At 33.9% G+C, this 18,704-nt stretch overlaps 1 protein-coding gene and 1 pseudogene across 1 annotated transcript in view; one reads left to right on the top strand and one right to left on the bottom strand.

Annotated features, from left to right (window-relative positions):
• The window catches only part of LOC135792206 (pyrokinin-1 receptor-like), a 40,212-nt gene that overhangs the window by 9,141 nt on the left and 12,367 nt on the right, over positions 1 to 18,704 (top strand). Inside the window, exons 2-3 of the mRNA XM_065302817.1 lie at positions 16,441 to 17,268; positions 17,347 to 17,428. Coding sequence (XP_065158889.1) covers positions 16,441 to 17,268; positions 17,347 to 17,428 — 910 coding nt within the window. The remainder of the gene's footprint in view (positions 1 to 16,440; positions 17,269 to 17,346; positions 17,429 to 18,704) is intronic.
• On the bottom strand, positions 13,787 to 16,355 carry LOC135791997 (DNA mismatch repair protein Mlh1-like; annotated as a pseudogene).

Genomic DNA, 18,704 nt, shown 5'->3' with positions numbered 1-18,704 from the left:
GATGCAGAGGTATTGTGGCTAAACAATTTCTTTATTTTATTTAAAAATAATTTTTATTAAATAAAAAGTAGCCTATAACCATTCGGGGACCACTAGAATATATTATTACAAATTTTTCATGATGATCGGTTAAAGTAGTTTTGCGTGAAAGTGCTTAACAAACATCAAGGACTTTTCGCATTTATAAGATTAGTAGGGATAGGATAGTAATTTTTAAAAGGTGTCAAATAGAGATGAATGTTTGATATGAGAGTTTGATTCATAGTTATAGTTATTTAATTCAATTCGAGATGGCGCTACAATGCATTATTACTAACAATTAATTATTAATAATTAATTAATTAATAATTAATAAAAAATATTAATAATTTATTATTTATTTATTTATTACTCATTTCTGTGCAATAATTTTACTCAATAGTATTTTTAATTCTTAGATATACAGAAAAAATAACATTTGAGTAAAAAGTATTAAAAAATTTCATTTATAGATAATGGTATTAAGGTTGCATATGTTATTATGACCGTGAAGGTTATGATATAGTTGTGCACGCGTACAAATGACATTTTTGTCAATATTTCATCGTTTTCTAAGTCGTAACTTACCATTTTATAGCAAATTCCACTTCACAATTTAAAAATTATATATAGTTCCTTTGTCATATTTATTTTCATGATGTAAGTAATATTACATAGTGGAAAATAATGGCTATTACTCTATACTATAAATAATAAGTATTCATAACTCTATAACTCCTGTTATTTAAGATCGATTCGCTCTGGGACGAAGACCTAATTGCAACGTGCACTCGCGCGAAACCTAGCGGAAATTAAAAGCACCGATCGTTATAAAAATAATGTTGTTACCGCTCCGATTATACAGTAAAATGTCAGATAACAAAAAAAAAAACAATACAAAGGTTAATTGAATAAAAGTTGTGTGTGGAAAATCATGTCACCGATCAAAAATAATGAATGAAAATTATTAATTTATTAATAATACTCGAATAATGGTTAATTACTAATTAAAATCCAGTATAAACTAATCTAATTAATAATATATTTCACACACGACAATAATTACGAGCCTATTATGTTTATTATTCGAAACTTGATTAAAACATGTACTCGAATGCATTTTCCTACTTGCTGTGCACATACGCAAAAATAATCCGCTTTTATGAACGAGAAATAAGCCTGGCTGGCTGTATGCATGCGTCGGTGGAATCAAAAATCTGCTGTAATCGCTCAACGCGACAAACGTTGGAAATAAATTGAAATTCAGCGCACTGTGTGGCATGCGACATGCGAGCATTTCACGAAAAAAAAATAATAAACCGCAAAACGCAGCATTTGACGAGGCCATATTTTAAATCAGATTATCGGCTTATTTTTAAGCGTGAGTGGTGCACCATTAGTTGTACAAATATTTATCAAATTAAATATATTTTTATTTCTCTCTCAAAAAAATACAAAATTTCCACAAAAAAAACTTTTTATTTTCTCAGATAATTAATGGTGGAGCATTTTATGCGTTACAGCTCATTAGTTTATTCTTTTGTTTCTTTAGACTTTCAAATTTTTCCCATTTCGTTTTTCCACTCGTTTCCGCACTTTGACGTTTCGTTCAACGCTTAGCAGGAAGTAATTTCGCGAGTAATTAAAACCGTCCATACAAAGATGTAGAAAATCGAAATCGCGCAAAAAAAAAACACACAAACTGGACGAGTTCATCCTCATGCTCAATACAACTAATACTCCCACAGATTAAAAAGCACAAAATAATGAGAAACAATGAAGAAAGAAATGAAGAAAAAGAAACGAAAAACGAAGAATATACTATGGGGGAATAATAGAATGTTGTTTGGAAGCGATGAGAATGTGGGAGGAATAAAACCTGGAGGCTACAGAAAGAAAATGCAATTAACAATCAATCAATCCGTAGATACGACTTGAATTATTAAGATTATCTCATTTCGTACTACAATCAATCATGCCATCATTATATTTTTGATTATTTTATCATTTCTGAGGCTAGAAGTGTTAAAATATTCTTATTTAACCGAGAAAAAATTGTTTTTTTACTTAATGAAGCTCGTTAATGATCCAATTGAAAGGTATTTAACTCCTAATGTTGATTTAACACGCAATCGTTAAGTTAAATACATATATAATCAATATTATATCGTTAAGAGTTGAAATTCGAAACACTAGACACATTTGAAATTTTTTTTTCTTTTTTTTTTAATAGTATATTAAGTAGCAAGGGGTTAAACGGGTGTTTTAGTCACGAGATAGATTAAGAGCGACCGTAGCGAGTATTTAATCACTTTTAGTGTTTGTATTTGAACTTTGTATTTTAAACCCCGTGACTAAAGCCCGTAACTAAAGTACTTTACTCACGGCCTTGACTAACCATTAAAGTACCACTTTTTGCGTTTTAAATCCGTGGAAAAACAAGCAGAAAAGATAAATATGTAATCAATATTGTATTGTTAAAATTTGGTTTTAAAACACTAGACACATTTGAAAACTGAATTTTTGTTATTTTTTTTTAAATAAAAAAGTTCCGCCTATGTGTAAATTAAAAAAAAACTAATCTGCTTTACAAAAAAAAAAAGACTTTTACCAATGTAAATGTGCTCCCCAAGCGGGTTAAAAGTGTTTATCACAGTTTTGTTTGCCGGGCGAAAATTTGCACACCGAAAACACGAAGCGTTTTTATGACAAGTCGAGCATGTCACGAGTTGTACCTATTTTGCACTCGTGTACTTGTCACTCGTACTTGTATTTACCATTACAAACATTTGTTTGTTACATTCTACCAATTGTAATTCCTCGCAACAAAATAAGTACCACTGTTTTGTTTTTTTTTTCGTTGAAATATTTTCCACATCTGCAACTTTTATAACGTAGAGTATTATAACACATCCTTATATTTTTTCATCAGCAGATGGCACCGGAAATATGAATTAAAAAGAATTGTTTGTGATTTGCTTTTATGCTTTTGCTTTCATGCACACGACGCTGATTATAAATTAATTATAAATTGCAATTTCGTTAGTCGCCAGCATCATCTTGTCCACGAATTAAATTCGTATTTCTAAGCTCTGGAGTATGTCGGCAGGAACTCACGTGCAACCAGTGCAAAGACAAAGGCGCATTCTCGGCCAATGCATAAATTAGTTAGAAATTACATTAGAAATTGTGTGTTAAAGTTAACGCATAAATTTAAATTTATAATTTTATTAAATATTATAGGATTAATTAAAATAATTATATTTACTCTAGCGTAGTGGAGATATTTTTAGGGGAATTTTATAGGTAAATTAAACTTTAGCACAATTGTATTAAATTGCTATTTTTATTGAGTTTAAGTAAAAACACAATTGAGTTTTGCATTAACGATTAAAAATTGCAAATGTTTTTAATTAATTATTTGATAAATATGAAAGAAAACTCTAAGAAAAACATTAAAATTAATTTTTCTTTTATTTTCCAACTTTAAAGCGTAACACGGTTTTGAGACACAAAAAGTGGTACTTTACACGGACGGTAAAATCCGTGACAAAGTACTTTAGTCACAGGTTTAGTCACAGGGGCGGATCATAATTTTTTAAACTTTTTTCATTTTAAAAGAATTTTTAAAATTATATACAGTAGAATCGTTTGGTAATGACTCCGCTTATATTAAACCAACCAGTTATTTATGACGTAACTACACTACCAAGTTTGGTTTTGCTGTATATAATTCTATATATAAAAAAGTCGGATATAATGACTTCGCTTACGGTGACATGTCGCTTATTATGACCCATTTTAATAGATTATGTCGGTTATAATGACCAACATGATTCTTGACACCTCGGTAATGTTCGTTGATACCACGACGACGTTCGACGCGTGGCGAGCTTTTATATTTATTGCTACATTTCTTTTACTTGATTGTCAAATTACTTTTATGTATTTACTATCGGAAAGACAAATGCTTAAATAGTAAATATAAGCATTCGGGCAGCAACACCTTGACCACGACTTAATCCGTATTTTCCATTAATCCGAATTTGGCGTGGGTCATTCGGCAATCTCAATGCTTTTAAAAACAAAGGAGCCGTGATAGAAGCAGTCGTTCAATTCAAATGTTTTGAAACAAAAGATGCTTGAAAGTAAAAGAAATTAATTAAATGAAGAAAAACAAAAGCAGACAAAAATTACAATTCACTTGCAGAGTAAAAATACACTTGTATGTGTTATATTGGCACTTTGATTACGTTGGTACTGATTTTGATTTAATAATAACGTAATACATATGTATGTGTATTTTACATAAAAAGGTTTTCATTTCACAAAAACGCTTTGTATGACGTCCACTTATTATGACGTGTTTGTCGAATTCCCTTCGATAATCATTATAACCGGACTCTACTGTAGTATGATAGAATCATGGCATTTTTATTTTAAATTTCAAAAGAGCTCTGCAAAAGAAGTTATTACTTTTTGCGTCTAAAAATTCCATATCTAATTTTCCATGTCTAAAAATATCTTTATATTAAAATTCATCAAAATAACTTCAGTGGTTTTGCGGCAAAGCGCCACAAATAAACATTCACATTCCCATTCATAATATTTACTGCATGCCATATATGCAGCGTAATGTCGCATTCCATAAATAACTATTTAATCGCAAAACAGAAATTTTAACTCACCCGCTTTTATAAGTGTACCTAATTCATCCGAAAATTAATTATTTCCGAAATACATTGAATTAAGAACGTAAAAGCGTCTAACCCCGAATAACAACGTGGTGTGCGCGCGCGTGGGGAAATTTATGCCCTATGTCTGCGCCGCCCACGGAATTGTTTGCGCGTCGGTTGTAAAATTTATTTCAGCAATTATCATAAACTTGAACGGTTGATTAAGTCCTTCATATTGTTCACAAACTTGCTCAAACTGTGAATCATCCACATAAATAAATTAATGTATTAAGGTAATATTGTAATAGTACATTGTTTAACATATTAAAAAGCTGGTTTTCAGCAACAGAAGCGTGATTACAAAAAATTTAAAAAAAGTTTTTTGTTTTGCAATTTCAAAGCTTTGTAATTATATAAAAACGCGCGCAAACTCCTCCCCGTGACTAAAACTCGTGACTAAAGTACTTTAGTCACGGTCTTGGCTATTCGTGTTTAAAGTAACACTTTTTGTCTCTCAAAACCGTGGAAAAACTTGCGTTTTATAGGTGAAAGTCGAAAAAAACGTTTTTTGCTTGGTATTTCTCCACCCCGTGACTAAAGCCCATAACTAAAGTACTTTAGTCACGGCCTTGTCCATCTGTGTTTAAAGAACAACTTTTTATGTCCTAAAACCGTGGAAAAACTTGCGTTTTAAAGGTGAAAGTAGAAAAAAACGTTTTATCCTGGTATATCTCCACCCCGTGACTAATACCCGTGACTAAAGTACTTTAGTCAGCGCTTGGTCATCCGTGTTTAAAAAAACACTTTTTATGTCTCAAAACCGTGGAAAAATCGCACCAAAAATTCAAAACCCCTTTCAATTTTGGTTTTACTGTAGAAACAAAAATTCAATTACACACTAATGATTATTAACTGAAATTTTTTCCCATTTGAAATTAGATTATTGATTTTAACACTTTGTACATTTCCTCGCAAAGGTATCCGACACAAACGCTCTGTTAAAGTCCACTAATTACATTTTAACGCGCGTTTGATCGCAACTTCCGGGCTCTAGGCCACTCGGAATGCGATTACAGAACTTCACCGAGTCTTTCGCGTAATAGCGGTCCAAATTGCAACATGATGCAACAAGTGATTACACAATTCTTGCCCAACTCCGTATTTTATTTTATTTTAAGTTTACTTTACTTTACTTTTATTTTTTTGTTCCTCACGTCTACAAATTGTGATTCAGCTTTTGATTTCGTATGCGTTTGGCGTCTTTGCAGACTCAGACTCATGCATTAGCATAATTTAAATTTTTCCTGCGTAGAGGTTTAATAACGGCTTTGTTTCAGTGCGACACAAATGAAAATTGCTTCAATTACGCAATCATAAACACATTTAGGCTTTGTTTCTTTCTTATGCGTCTATTTTTGCTGAAATCACAACGAGATTTAAGGAATAAAATTTGAGAAAAAATGTAAAGTATGTACGTGACGAAAATTACGATTTTTTCGGCGTATTGAATTCGGTTATTATTCAATCATTCCGAGAGTTTACTCAAAGGAAACGGATCGTTTTTCACTTTTTGCACTTTTTATTTCTCACACACATCTTTTGTGCTTTCATCTCAATATTCTTCGAATTCATAGAAAACATGACACTGTCAACAGCCCACAAAAAAACTGTTTCCTTTTTTTCATTCTAAATTTGTTCATTTGACGAAGAGAGTATTGATCCGAGGGTGCAATAGTGGGAGAAAATGTGTCATATATGAAACCAATAAGTGAACGGGCGAAAACGGTATGGATATTTAATATAAATGGTATATATTTATATTTTTGGGTTTTTTTTTTCGTTTCGTTTCGTAATTTACAATTTTATTTGCGTAAATAAAAGTTTTATTACAGCAATACTCTTTTTGGGACTGCCAATTGCCAAGCGTTGAGTAAACATAAAAAACTAACTTTATTACCGTGGCCAAAGTTTAAATTACAGTTAACTTTTTTTAAGGTAAAAGCTTTAAAGGTTTTAACATTTTATTTAAGTTTAATTTGTTTTTTTTGTTGAGTAATTAATTAAAGAAAAAATAAACTAAAAGTTTGTTTTGTGTTTAGTAACGCCATCTATAATTTTCTATATCAACAACTGTCCATAATCTAAAAAAACTACAAAATTAAAGCAAAATTATTATTATTTTTGATTTTTTTCTTAGTGTGAACTTGGAAAATACATAAAACACTCAGAAATTGAAGTTTTTTGTATTAAGTAACGCCATCTATAATTTTCTAGATCAAAAATGGTATTGAACTTAATTTTTCTATTAGAAATTTCAAAATTAGTGCATAAATATCATTTTTTCGTATTTTTTCTTTGTGTGAGCCTGGAAAATACGTAAAACACTCAAAAATTGAAGTTTTTGGTATTAAGTAACGCCATCTATAATTTTCTAGATCAGAAATGGTATAAACCTAATTTTTCTATTAGAAATTACAAAATTAGTGCATAAATATTAAATTTTGCGTATTTTTTCTTAGTGTAAGCCTGGAAATTACGTAAAACATTCAAAAATTGAAGTTTTTTGTATTAAGTAACGCCATCTATAATTTTCTAGATCAAAAATGGTATATAACCTAATTTTTCTATTATAAATTACAAAATTGGTGCAAAAATATTAAATTTTGCGTATTTTTTCTTAGTGTGAGGCTGGAAAATACGTAAAACACTCAAACATTTAAGTTTTTGGTATTAAGTATCGCCATCTATAATTTTCTAGAGTAAAAATTGTACATAACCTCATTTTTCAACCAAAAACAACGAATTTAATGCATATCTAGCATATTTTCTGCATTTTTTTTAGTAAGAATCTTGATAATAGGTAAAGCACTCACGAATTGAAGTTCTGCACGCGTAAATAAATTTTCTATTTCAATCAATCATTTTCGTACAATGCACTTCTGAAAATTGAACCGACTCCACAAGTGATTTGATAAATGCAATATGAAATTGAGCGTACTTTTAGATACATTCGCAAACTCTACTTTAATCAAATATAAAACTAAAAAAAGATATTTTTTTCAATGAATTATGCTTGAATTGAAAAAAATTAACAATAAACTTTCGAAATGTAATTATACAAAGTTTTATCGCATATAATATATTTTATTGTGCAAGATATCTGGCAGACGTTGATGGTAGATTGAAATGTCAGTCAACTTGAATAAAGCTTACAGAAATAATCTTCGCATTATTCTGTCGTCATCAACTGACGAAGTGGCAGAAGTGTTTGCAAGACATTAGAAGCTATCAAAATCGCAATAAGCAAATATTTTGCTTACACATACGTGGGCGACTTTATATGCATCCGCTTACGTGTTTAACTTCCCTTTGCAGTTTATATTGATTTGCGTTCTTTTTTATTTTTATATTTTTTGAATTTTTATTTTTATTTTTATTATTTAACTTTTAACTTATCGCAATGTTTTTTAAAAAAAAAAATTTTTTTGTGGTTTAAGTTAAAAGTTTTAATCATGGACGGTCAAGGCCGTGACAAAAGTACTTTATTTTTGCTTTCACAAAGGCAGGCAACTGTATTTGCATCCGCTTGCAATCTGCTTGCGTTTATATTGATTATAGATTTCTTTTTATTTTAAGTTTTTCATATTTTTATTTTTATTTTTAACTTTTTTACTTATTGCAATGTTTTTTTTTCTTTCAAAAAGTAAAAAAAAAATTGGTGGTTTAAGTTAAAAGTGGTGCGTTTTCCGTGCGAATAATCAAAGTGTATGAGTTTACTTTTGAATAAATTTACAATTTACTCGAGTCGCGCGTTAACATCAGCGCTATCGAACTTATTTCCACAATTTCGGAGTCTAACTTCGGAAGCTCAAAATCAGAAGCAGACACTAACCACACTCGCAACGCAGACGACACTTCAGCATCCCAGTATTTTTCGGTGTGTATTTCCAGCCATTTTCAGCGTTTTGTAGAAAGCGCAAATATTGTATTTCCACAGCAAAACGCTTTCCACTGAATTACCCCTGGCAGCAGATGTGTGTTATTTGCTGAATTTTAAATGTTAATTATTAAATTAACAGAATATTGAAAGTTTTATTCACTCGGATATCTAATCAATTTGGAATTATGTAAATGATGCGGAAATTTGCAAAGGTAGCATCGGCGTACTTGCGCCAAGTAATGCACAACTTGCAAATCCATGCAATCCTGGCGTTCCAAGGATGTCGCGAGCAGATGTGCTGCATTTTGAGCACTGGGGCGTTGCATTTCACTAGCGTTTGAAGGCTTTCGAAGCGTTTGCGAACATTTTGGCAGTGCATCGCGCTGCTGATTTCGAAGCGAGATTATTATATAACTAATGGAGGTTGCCGTGTAATAATAATAATAATAATAATAATTTTGCTGAGATATTTATTTCAAGTAAGGAGATCGTAAATTTTGAATCACGAAATGTTCAGAAAGTTAAATTGAAAGTTTTGAGTTAAATATTGTTTACAACGTCTTTAAAATAGTCTGGATATGAAGTTGAGTTATTAATGTTTGTTTTCATTAATATTATATATGGGAATGTGAGTTTGTTTGTTTGCTACGCTTTAAAACAAAAATTTATGAATTAATTTTGGTATATTTCGGTTTAAAAGTGTTTTTGACTTTGGAAAAAGCATTTTATATTGTGTTGCGCAGGCGCAAGCTCCACCCCGTGACTAAAACCCGTGACTAAAGTACTTTAGTCACGATTTTGGCCCTCCGTGTTTAAATTACGACTTTTTTGTGTCTCAAAACCGAGTAAAACTATTTTGAATTTTAAAAAATGTTGTTTCGACAAAAAAAAATTTAAAACAATACAAAATTCAAATATTATATGATTTCGAATAAAAAAGGCTCGTACAAAAGGAAAGGAAACTTTCAAACTTATCAAAAACTTATAAAAAGTTACAAAAAATCGATTTTACACAACCAAAAGAAGAAATGTACAAGTTTTTTCCTGTTTATTTCACAAAAAACTTTTCTAAACCCAAATACAAAAGAAACCGCGTGAAAATATTTAGTTTCCAATACTTGCATTTCCTAAGATAAGAGTAACCTTAAACTACACTCAGAAATGTTAACTTCAGCCGCACGCGAATCCGAAGAGCGTCGAAAGCGATTAGACGCGAACCTAACTTCAACATTACGCATCCCACCACTTGGACATTTAACATTAGACGCATTAGACATGAAAGACGCAAGACAAGCGACACAGGACAAGTTTCCGCAAGTGGTGGGCGTGTAACTCCTCTCCTCGAGCAAATTTCCTCGCTATGCGCCCCGTGATTATCCTGAGAATTCAAATACTGCGTATACTATACCCCATTACGTAAGTACACGCGATTAGAACGTAATTACAATTTGATTCCAGTTTAATTAACTAATTATTATGAAATTTCAATGTTTACGGAATGAATAATGTGTTCCTTATTGAGTGTTTTCTTGATAATAATAAACTTGCGGCAGAAATGCAATCGCAAAGTTTTTCAATTAAAATGCGGGAAAACATCGAACATTAAGCTTTCAATAATTTCAATATTTATTTAACTGCGCAGAAAACAAATCGGTGAGTGTGTCTCAGCGGATTTCGCGGACTTTCCCTCAACTCGTTGTGTTTGTTTACTCTCTTACGATTGAAAACACTGCGCATTAAACTTTAATTAAATTCGAAAATTTCACAGAATGCGAAGATGTCCTGATGTTTGTTACACTTTCGCGCAAAACTACTTAACCGATCATCATGAAAATTTGCGCACATATTCTTAGTGGTCCCAGATGGTTATGAGCTACTTTTATTTAATACAAAATATTATTTTTAAATAAAATAAAAAGAAATTGTTTAGCCAATAATACCTCTGCATCTGGCTATTTGACTACTTTAACGCCATCTAGCATTCAGCTTATTGAGGCTCAAACCTAAAACACTTACAGTACCATCACGCAACCAATATACACACTGTATTACCAAACAGCTACGTCAACATCAAATCAATTGACACGGAGCTATTTACACTATACTTCCCATAGACTATACTTTCAGCCATTTTAAAATACACGCCATTCTAGCTGTTGTTACTTCTTCTGTGACTACAGACGTACGGAAGCAACTTCATTATTTAGATATTCGCGGAAGGCGAAGCCAAGGGTTAAAGCTAGTATTTTTATATATTGAAAGATTTCGGTGTTAGGCAGCCAATGTGCACATCAGGTAGCACTTTGCGCATTACGAGTTTTTTCTCTTTTTGGTGTTGTTTGCTCATTTTTATGTTATGTCAGCGTCGTGACGGCCGATTGTTACGCACCTGACACCGTTGCCCGAAAAGATTCGTTTGATCTTTCCGGTACTTTCACCCTCGGCACATTTTATTCCGAATGTCAACGTTTTACTTTTATTTCATCACTGCGTGTTGGTGCGTCGCCTGAGGTCGCGCCGGCGCGGACCCGACGGAAAAACGAAAACAAACGTAAGCGCAGAGACTTAATTGAATTCTTCAGCGAGCTGGAATTCAAATTGGGAATTTTTTCTCGCGTTTCCGCCGCGCATACATTTTAATAATAATTTAATAACATTTACTCAGTCATTTCATAGAGTAAATAGAGACGCGGCGGTGTTAGGTATTTATAAACTTTATTAAATTTAAATTTATGTGCCTTATGTGGAAATAGTTCAATATTTGCATAATATTTATTTATTTTTTGCTTTGAATGACTGATTCTGAGTTTGTGTTGTTTAAAATTAACTTTTGTCCGCGTTGGTTTGAATAAAAAGTCAAATGTATCAATAAGTCAAGCTGTCAATCTGTAATTTTAATTGGCATGTAATTAAACAAACTTTATTTTTCGATTTTTTAACTTGTCAATTCATGAAATGCACTTATAATTAATGTTTTGCGCTTAAAAATACAGAACTGAACTTAAAATAAATATTTGCACTTTGAAAATGAATTCCCACTTGAATAAAATGCTTTGCACTATGAAATTAATACTTTGCTTATAAAACTTCCAGTATTAATTACGTGCCGTATATAGCCAGCCCCTTCTATCACTACACTGCCCTCAAATAATACCAAACCACACAAGGTAGCCTACTACAAACCACCACTAACCCCCAACCACCCCCCTCCCCAACCCCCAACACTCCCCACAAATAATACCAAATAGGCCTACTAACCACCACCTGACCACCCCAACCGCCCCACAAATAATACCAAACAAGGTAGCCTACAACCACCACCCCGACCACTAACCGCCCAAATAATACCAAGCAAGGTACCCTACCTATACCACAAATTATAAGTTTCAATTTAAAAGTTGATTCAAAGCAAATTTAAGCTTAAACCTGAATATATAAGTGCATTGTATTAAAATATAAGTTATACAATCTATAGTGCATAATATGAATTTCTTGAGTGCAAAGTATGAGAAAACTTAAAGTTGCGGCTGATTTCAAAGTGGATTGTATTTTTTAACTTCAATTTGCATTTAATATATCCCATTTTAATTTAAAAAGGGGAGAAATGCTATAAAGCTCTAGAGCGCCATCTGAAGTTAATTTATGAAGTACAATTGTGATTAAAGTCAACTTTATTTCTTATTTTGCACCTATAAGTTATATTTTTGCGACAAAAAGCAGTTTAATTGATTTTCCTTGTTCAAATTTTATCAAAATTGGTTAAAATATTTTAAAGTAAATAAAACACATTTGCATTTATAATATATCAATTGAGATGATAGGCAACCAGTTATACTCATATTCTTTTCGCAAAATTCAATATGGCGCTCCTCAGATTCAAATTATTACCTGTGTGTTCCTGTTTTATGCAAGTAAATTCTTTTTAACATTTAATATTTCACGATAAGATAAAGAAAATGTTCTCGGTAACCATTCTGTATCGATAACATCACATCATCGCCAGATAAATGATTTCCTTAGAATCTTACATTGCGGACATGTACAAAAGGAATGCAAAAGGACTTTACTTAGCAATATCTATTATGTAACAGTTATAAGGACTGTAGTCATACTTGTACTGTACACGCTAGAATCTAGAAATCGCTTCGCATGCGAACGCTGTGAAGTTTTCCCCTTTGCATCTCTCTTCTTTGAGAACGCTTTTGTTGCGTTTTGTTCGCATGCGTTTCACGTCGGGGTGCGTCTGGAGTCGACGGCAGAAATTATCGCGGCACAATTTGGTTAATTTGCGTGCGTACGAGCAGCAGTTCGCTTGTTAGTTAATTCTGCGTGAACTTCTACACAGAACACGGAAGTAGGAGTGAATAAAGTTGGCAAAAGTCATCAATGCGAACAGCAGAAGTCAGAGTAATTGAATAGAAATAACTTAAATTTCTAGAATCACACAACGAAAATTAAATATTTTTGTTTAAAATTGATTTTTTGCAATGTAAAAACACCGTAAATGTCTGATAATAAATTAAATTCCAACATATTTCACAATAAAAGAAGTACTCAATTCCATATTGACCGATTCAATGGTTTTGCTATTGAGCAAAAAGACACGCCGCAGTATTTTGCAGTAATAACATCGTAATACCTTGCAATTGGATACATTATTCAGCATTATTACAACCGAATCTAACCAAAACGAACAACTCGCCATATTGTATGCAGCACAATGTACATTAACCTAAGTACAAATCATTATTTGTGAACGCTTTGATAAACATACAAATAAAATACATAGATTAAAACCGCGATTAAAATGAATTAGCAAGAGTTTGATCGAAATTGAAATCAAATCAATAATTCACCTGGGAAAATCAATAACCGTCATAAATCAATTGCATAAATTACACAACATGACATAGCATAACAGGTGCTAAATAGTTTTCAAAATTGCACTGCAATCGGTACAAACCCACTCAACTTAAAGCAAACGTTCAATTGTTTTGCGCAACCAACTTTCGAACCGGCATAAACTAACAGCAAAGTTAACACTGAGTAAAATTACTGTCTATTTTATGATAATAAATGACAAAATGTTTGATTTTTATGAAAAAATATAAAATAGTTGTTTATTAGTTTAATAGATGTATTTTAACATCGTTCAGAAGACTTTTATACAATTGCGGTAAATTTGCCGCCTCCAACCTGCGCCATTGGTCTTGAAATGCGCGGGCGGTAAAATACTCCTTCGCAAAGAGGTACAACACATGTTCGACCGTGTGTCGCCATTCGTCTGTGAGCAGCGCCGGGTGACGTCGCATAATACTCACTGTTTCTCTTGCAAAACTTTCAAAAACACGGTTTTCTTCATCCCAATTTACCTCACACGCTAATCTAATTATATACCGCGGTAATGCACTTTCCTAACTTGGTGCATGTCATCCTATAAATCAAAATAATCACATAAAATATAATTTAATAAAATTATTAATCATTTACCTATCAAAATCGGTATTGTATGTATTTTACCATCATATCAATATCAATCTCGAAATAAGTGCGCAACATTTCCGCTTTTCGCGATTAAAATCCCGCTATTCTCTGCCAAGTCTTGTAGGTCCATCCTCTGGTATCCAGCCAGTGTCAGCCCATATTGCTTGCAATCGCGCTAATTCCTTAATGTCCAGCGGTGTAGCGGAAGCGATAACAGCGAAAGTTTTGAAAAGTGTACGCCACGCACTGGTGAGAACGGCGCTCGCGCATCAAGCGCTCCCGTATCGATACCGAGCAGGCACGGTGCTGCACCAGTGCCTGCCTCGGCGTCGCAACGCCGACGAATACATGCTCGGCGAAAATTTCGCGCAGCGCTGAATCGCAGTCATCCTCGATCGCTTTCTGCATGTCCAGCACGCTGCGGAGGCGGACTTTATGCCGGGATTTTTGCGCAATGAAATTGCTTTTAGTTGATGCCATTTTCGCTTGTGAATATGAAGGTTTAGATGCATTAGGTTTAGGTTTAGGTGATTCATTATCATCTTCATTATCTTTAGGAATTACAGTTTGGTCGAGTAATATTTTATCGAAATCTTCAGTACGTTTTAATACTTCTCCGACAATCGCGCTGTCATTTTGTGTTTGCGAAGCCGGACCAAAGAATTTCTCGAGTTTTTGTTCACGCATATCAGTCCGAACTAAATCCTTATCGTAAATTTTACTTGTACTTACCTCATCTGGTTTATCATGAGGTAGTTGTGTTTAAATAGTCTGGGTAGTTTACTCTATTAAAAATAAACAAAATTTAATTAATTTCAACACAATTTCCCATCAAAACAAAATATTTACTTTTACCCGCAGGCGTAAATGAACGTGACTCACTTTCCACTTAACAGCTTCGCTTCCAAGCCGCGCCGATCATGTCAGCGATCACAGTCCTCGTTCAAAGAAATGAACTTCCATGTTTCTGGAAGTCGGATGTACACGTTCGCGTCGACGTTGCGCAGGTCGATGCCAAACTCAAGTAGACAAAAGGATGCGCGTTTTTCGGCAGATATGTGGTGTAAATCTGATCGATTCGTCGCTTGAGACCTAATTAATAAAAATTTCATGCTTAATCATTTATCATGCGCGTTGATGGCGAAGGTGTGAACATATGAATATGCACGCTTACTCACTGAGACACTCGACAAGCCGGTGATTGATGAAGAGCACAAATTGCATTTTCTTCGATGAATAATTCAGATTCGTTATGTGTCCGTTGACAGCAAACTTGAACGCGTCATCATTCGCTGAGAACTCCATCAATTCTCTAAGAATAGAAACATTTTCTTAATAAATTAATAAAATCAAATAAAATAAAATAAAATAAATCATTACTTGGCTATGGCTTGTCCAAAAACAACTCGGATATTATCCACAGTTGAAGAGTTCTGCATTGTTCGAATATCAATAGAATCTCCAGTCTTTTTCAAACTGAAACCTACTTTCGAGTTGTGCACAGCATATTTTCCAACAACATCAGCAACTTTTGAATATTCTTCACCCGGGCTTCTCAGTGCTCCTCTCCTCACTGACATGTTATAGAATAAGTCTTCAACTGTGATAATTGTGCCTTGATTGCCCGCCATTGGCTTGGGATCTGCTTTGATTGTGCCATCAACATATGATGCACTTTTGGTACAAATTGTTTGAAATTAGTTTGATAGTAATGAACTCCATTGTGTTAACATACCTATATGCAACTGGTGATGAATGAGTCTTGGAAACAATGTTCAAGTGTGCTACGTGACTTATACTACTCAGGGCTTCACCACGAAAGCCGTAGGTGGTAATCGCCTCCAAATCTTCGAACTTGCGAAGTTTGGACGTCGTGAAACGCTCGCAGACAATTGGAAAGTCATCAAGACGAATACCGGTGCCATTATCTTGGATTTGTAGTAATTTTAGACCACCATCTTTGACTGTTATTTGTATATTAGATGATTTTGCATCTAGGCTATAAATATTGTGTTTATTTCATGGAAAATTTAGAAATATGTAAGTTTACCTGTTTTCTATCATTTCTTTGAGTGCATTCGCAGGACGTTGAATGATTTCACCAGCTGCGATGCGATTAATGACCACTTCATCTAACTTCTTAATTTCAGCAGGTTCTATATTCATTTTTATTGTTTTTAAAAGACTTTTTCAAGTTAGTTTTGAAAATTTATCGGTTACACATGTTATAACCTCAGTGTGCATTACAAATTCGTGTATTATTGGTTGCATATATTATACTAGCAAATTTATAATTTAATTTGAATTTTATCTTTGTTTCAGAACAATCTAATGGATTCCTTGAACGCAACGAGTTTTCAATCATCTATTCTTCCTCCCACATCAACCTCGAGCGTTTATATCAAACCTTTGGTAATCTCCCCAGCTCCCGATATCGATTGGGGACCGCAAAGAGATCCGCTGTACATTGTCATCCCCATCACGATTCTATACGTAATAATCTTCATCACAGGCGTCGTCGGCAATATCTCTACTTGTATAGTAATCAGCCGAAACAAGTCCATGCACACCGCCACCAACTACTACCTTTTCTCATTGGCAATCTCCGATTTGCTGTTATTAATCTCGGGGCTTCCCCCGGATATGTACGCCATTTGGTTCAAATATCCATACATCTTCGGCGAGGTCTTCTGCGTCTTGCAGGGCTTTGCTGCTGAGACCTCCGCCAACGCAACAGTCTTAACAATCACAGCGTTCACAGTCGAACGTTATGTCGCCATTTGCCACCCGTTTCTCTCGCATACAATGTCGAAGCTAAGCAGAGCAGTTAAGTATATTGTAGCGGTGTGGATCATTGCCATGATACTGGCCATACCACAAGCGATGAGTTTTGAAATCGTGCATGGTAATAGAGATGAGCAGTGTGTTTGCACCGTGCAACAAACAGCGATACCACATGCGTTTGGTATCAGTACATTGTTGTTCTTTGTGACTCCAATGTCTTTGATAACCGTGTTGTATATCCTGATTGGATTACAACTGCATAAGTCTACTGTGGGTCCGTCGAGAGGGAATAGTGTGCGGTTGAAACATCGTGTAGTTTCATACACACCGACCTCTACACAGCCGGTAATTGTATTGAATGGGAATGTTATAAGCAATGGTGGGTTGAATGGAGCTGGGGGTGGTAATAATCGATTAGAGGATCAACTCACATCAAGTCCGAAGGTACCTGTGAGTCAGGAGGAAGATGGGAGGAAGAATTTCGCGAGGAATGCGCAAGGGACGAAACATGTCGTCAAAATGTTAGGTAAAAAACGTAATTTTATTTTTTTTTTTCCAGAAAAATTTTATGATGTTTTTTGTGTTGTGTGAATGTTGAGACATGAAAATTTGAAATTTGCACGCACGTGATTTTCGGTTACTGAACATTTGTGCCTCATGGAACGTTTCACACACTTTGCGCTCAGAAAGAGAATAAAATCAAGTTGCGTAGGAGGACTAGAAATGCGTACGGGCAGGTTTTTTGCCAAAGTTTGGTGAGAAAACGAGGTTTTGCATGCGCTGCGTTCCCCGCGATCCTCATAAAACTACTAATGTATTCGGCCCGTAATACATTTTTAAGGAACGCTTACTGCGGAGATATTTGCGCATTTTCGCATGTTCAACGCGTGTAACGCAATAATAAGAAAGAAAGGAACTTATATGGAATATATTTATTAAGTCAATTCTTAGAAGACTCGTAAAATATTATTCGTTGCAGATAAAAATGTAATTTCTTTATAGCATATTGTGTTAGAACTTAAACTTGATTTGCTTCGACGATGCGACGACGTGAGTTTCAGGTTTTAGAGCCAATTTGGCGCTGAAAAAGTTATAAATTGTATGAGAAGCGCTTGTATGTGGTGTATGTAACCGGAGGAATTCTCCGATGGAGTTCACGACTCTTGAACTTTCTCTTCTTCATCATTATTTAACGCGATTGAAATTTTTTCACATCTTTATAACCTCCACACATAACCTCATCTTTCATTCTCATGATTGCGCGTTGTAAAAGTAATCGAATTTCAGCTTTGCATTTACTTTAATTAGTTCCCGAGCTGAATTTTACTTGCAAATATTTGTAATCTTTATCGGTTCAAATTCACTTTGCAAGTGCGCGCGCCCAATTTCGTTAAGTAATTTTTAATGGGCGCCGAAAAAATCAAATAAATTGCAACATTCGTTTAATCAGCGCCCACGCTGCCACCACACACATTACACCAAGTTGATGCGCTATCAAGCGAAGTGGAACGTCGACCCGCACATTTAATATTAGCCCTTGTGCCAGCCCCTAAGACTCTTAATTTAATTAAAAAATTGAAGAGATGGGTGGGTGCTTGGGCATGTTCTAAGTAAGTAGGTACATGGTTGTGTTGAGTGTTAGCACAAGTTTTTGGTTAATTTGCATATTTTACCTTGGTGTAAGCACGAGATGTTAAGATGTGAATTATTGTGTAAATGTGAAAAGTTTAAACAAGATGGTGGTGTTACTTGTTAGGCTGTAGTGTCGTGGGAAATGTATAGGACTTGTTTTGGCTCTCGAC

This window comes from Atheta coriaria, unplaced genomic scaffold (assembly GCF_025399875.1).
Source record: "Atheta coriaria isolate IRGN ID8LTWV9N9 unplaced genomic scaffold, Caltech_Dcor_3.1 hic_scaffold_5_pilon, whole genome shotgun sequence".
Taxonomy (NCBI): Eukaryota; Metazoa; Arthropoda; class Insecta; order Coleoptera; family Staphylinidae; genus Dalotia; species Dalotia coriaria.
The sequence above is the reverse complement of the archived record's forward strand: the minus strand, read 5'-3'. Positions and strand labels throughout refer to the sequence as shown.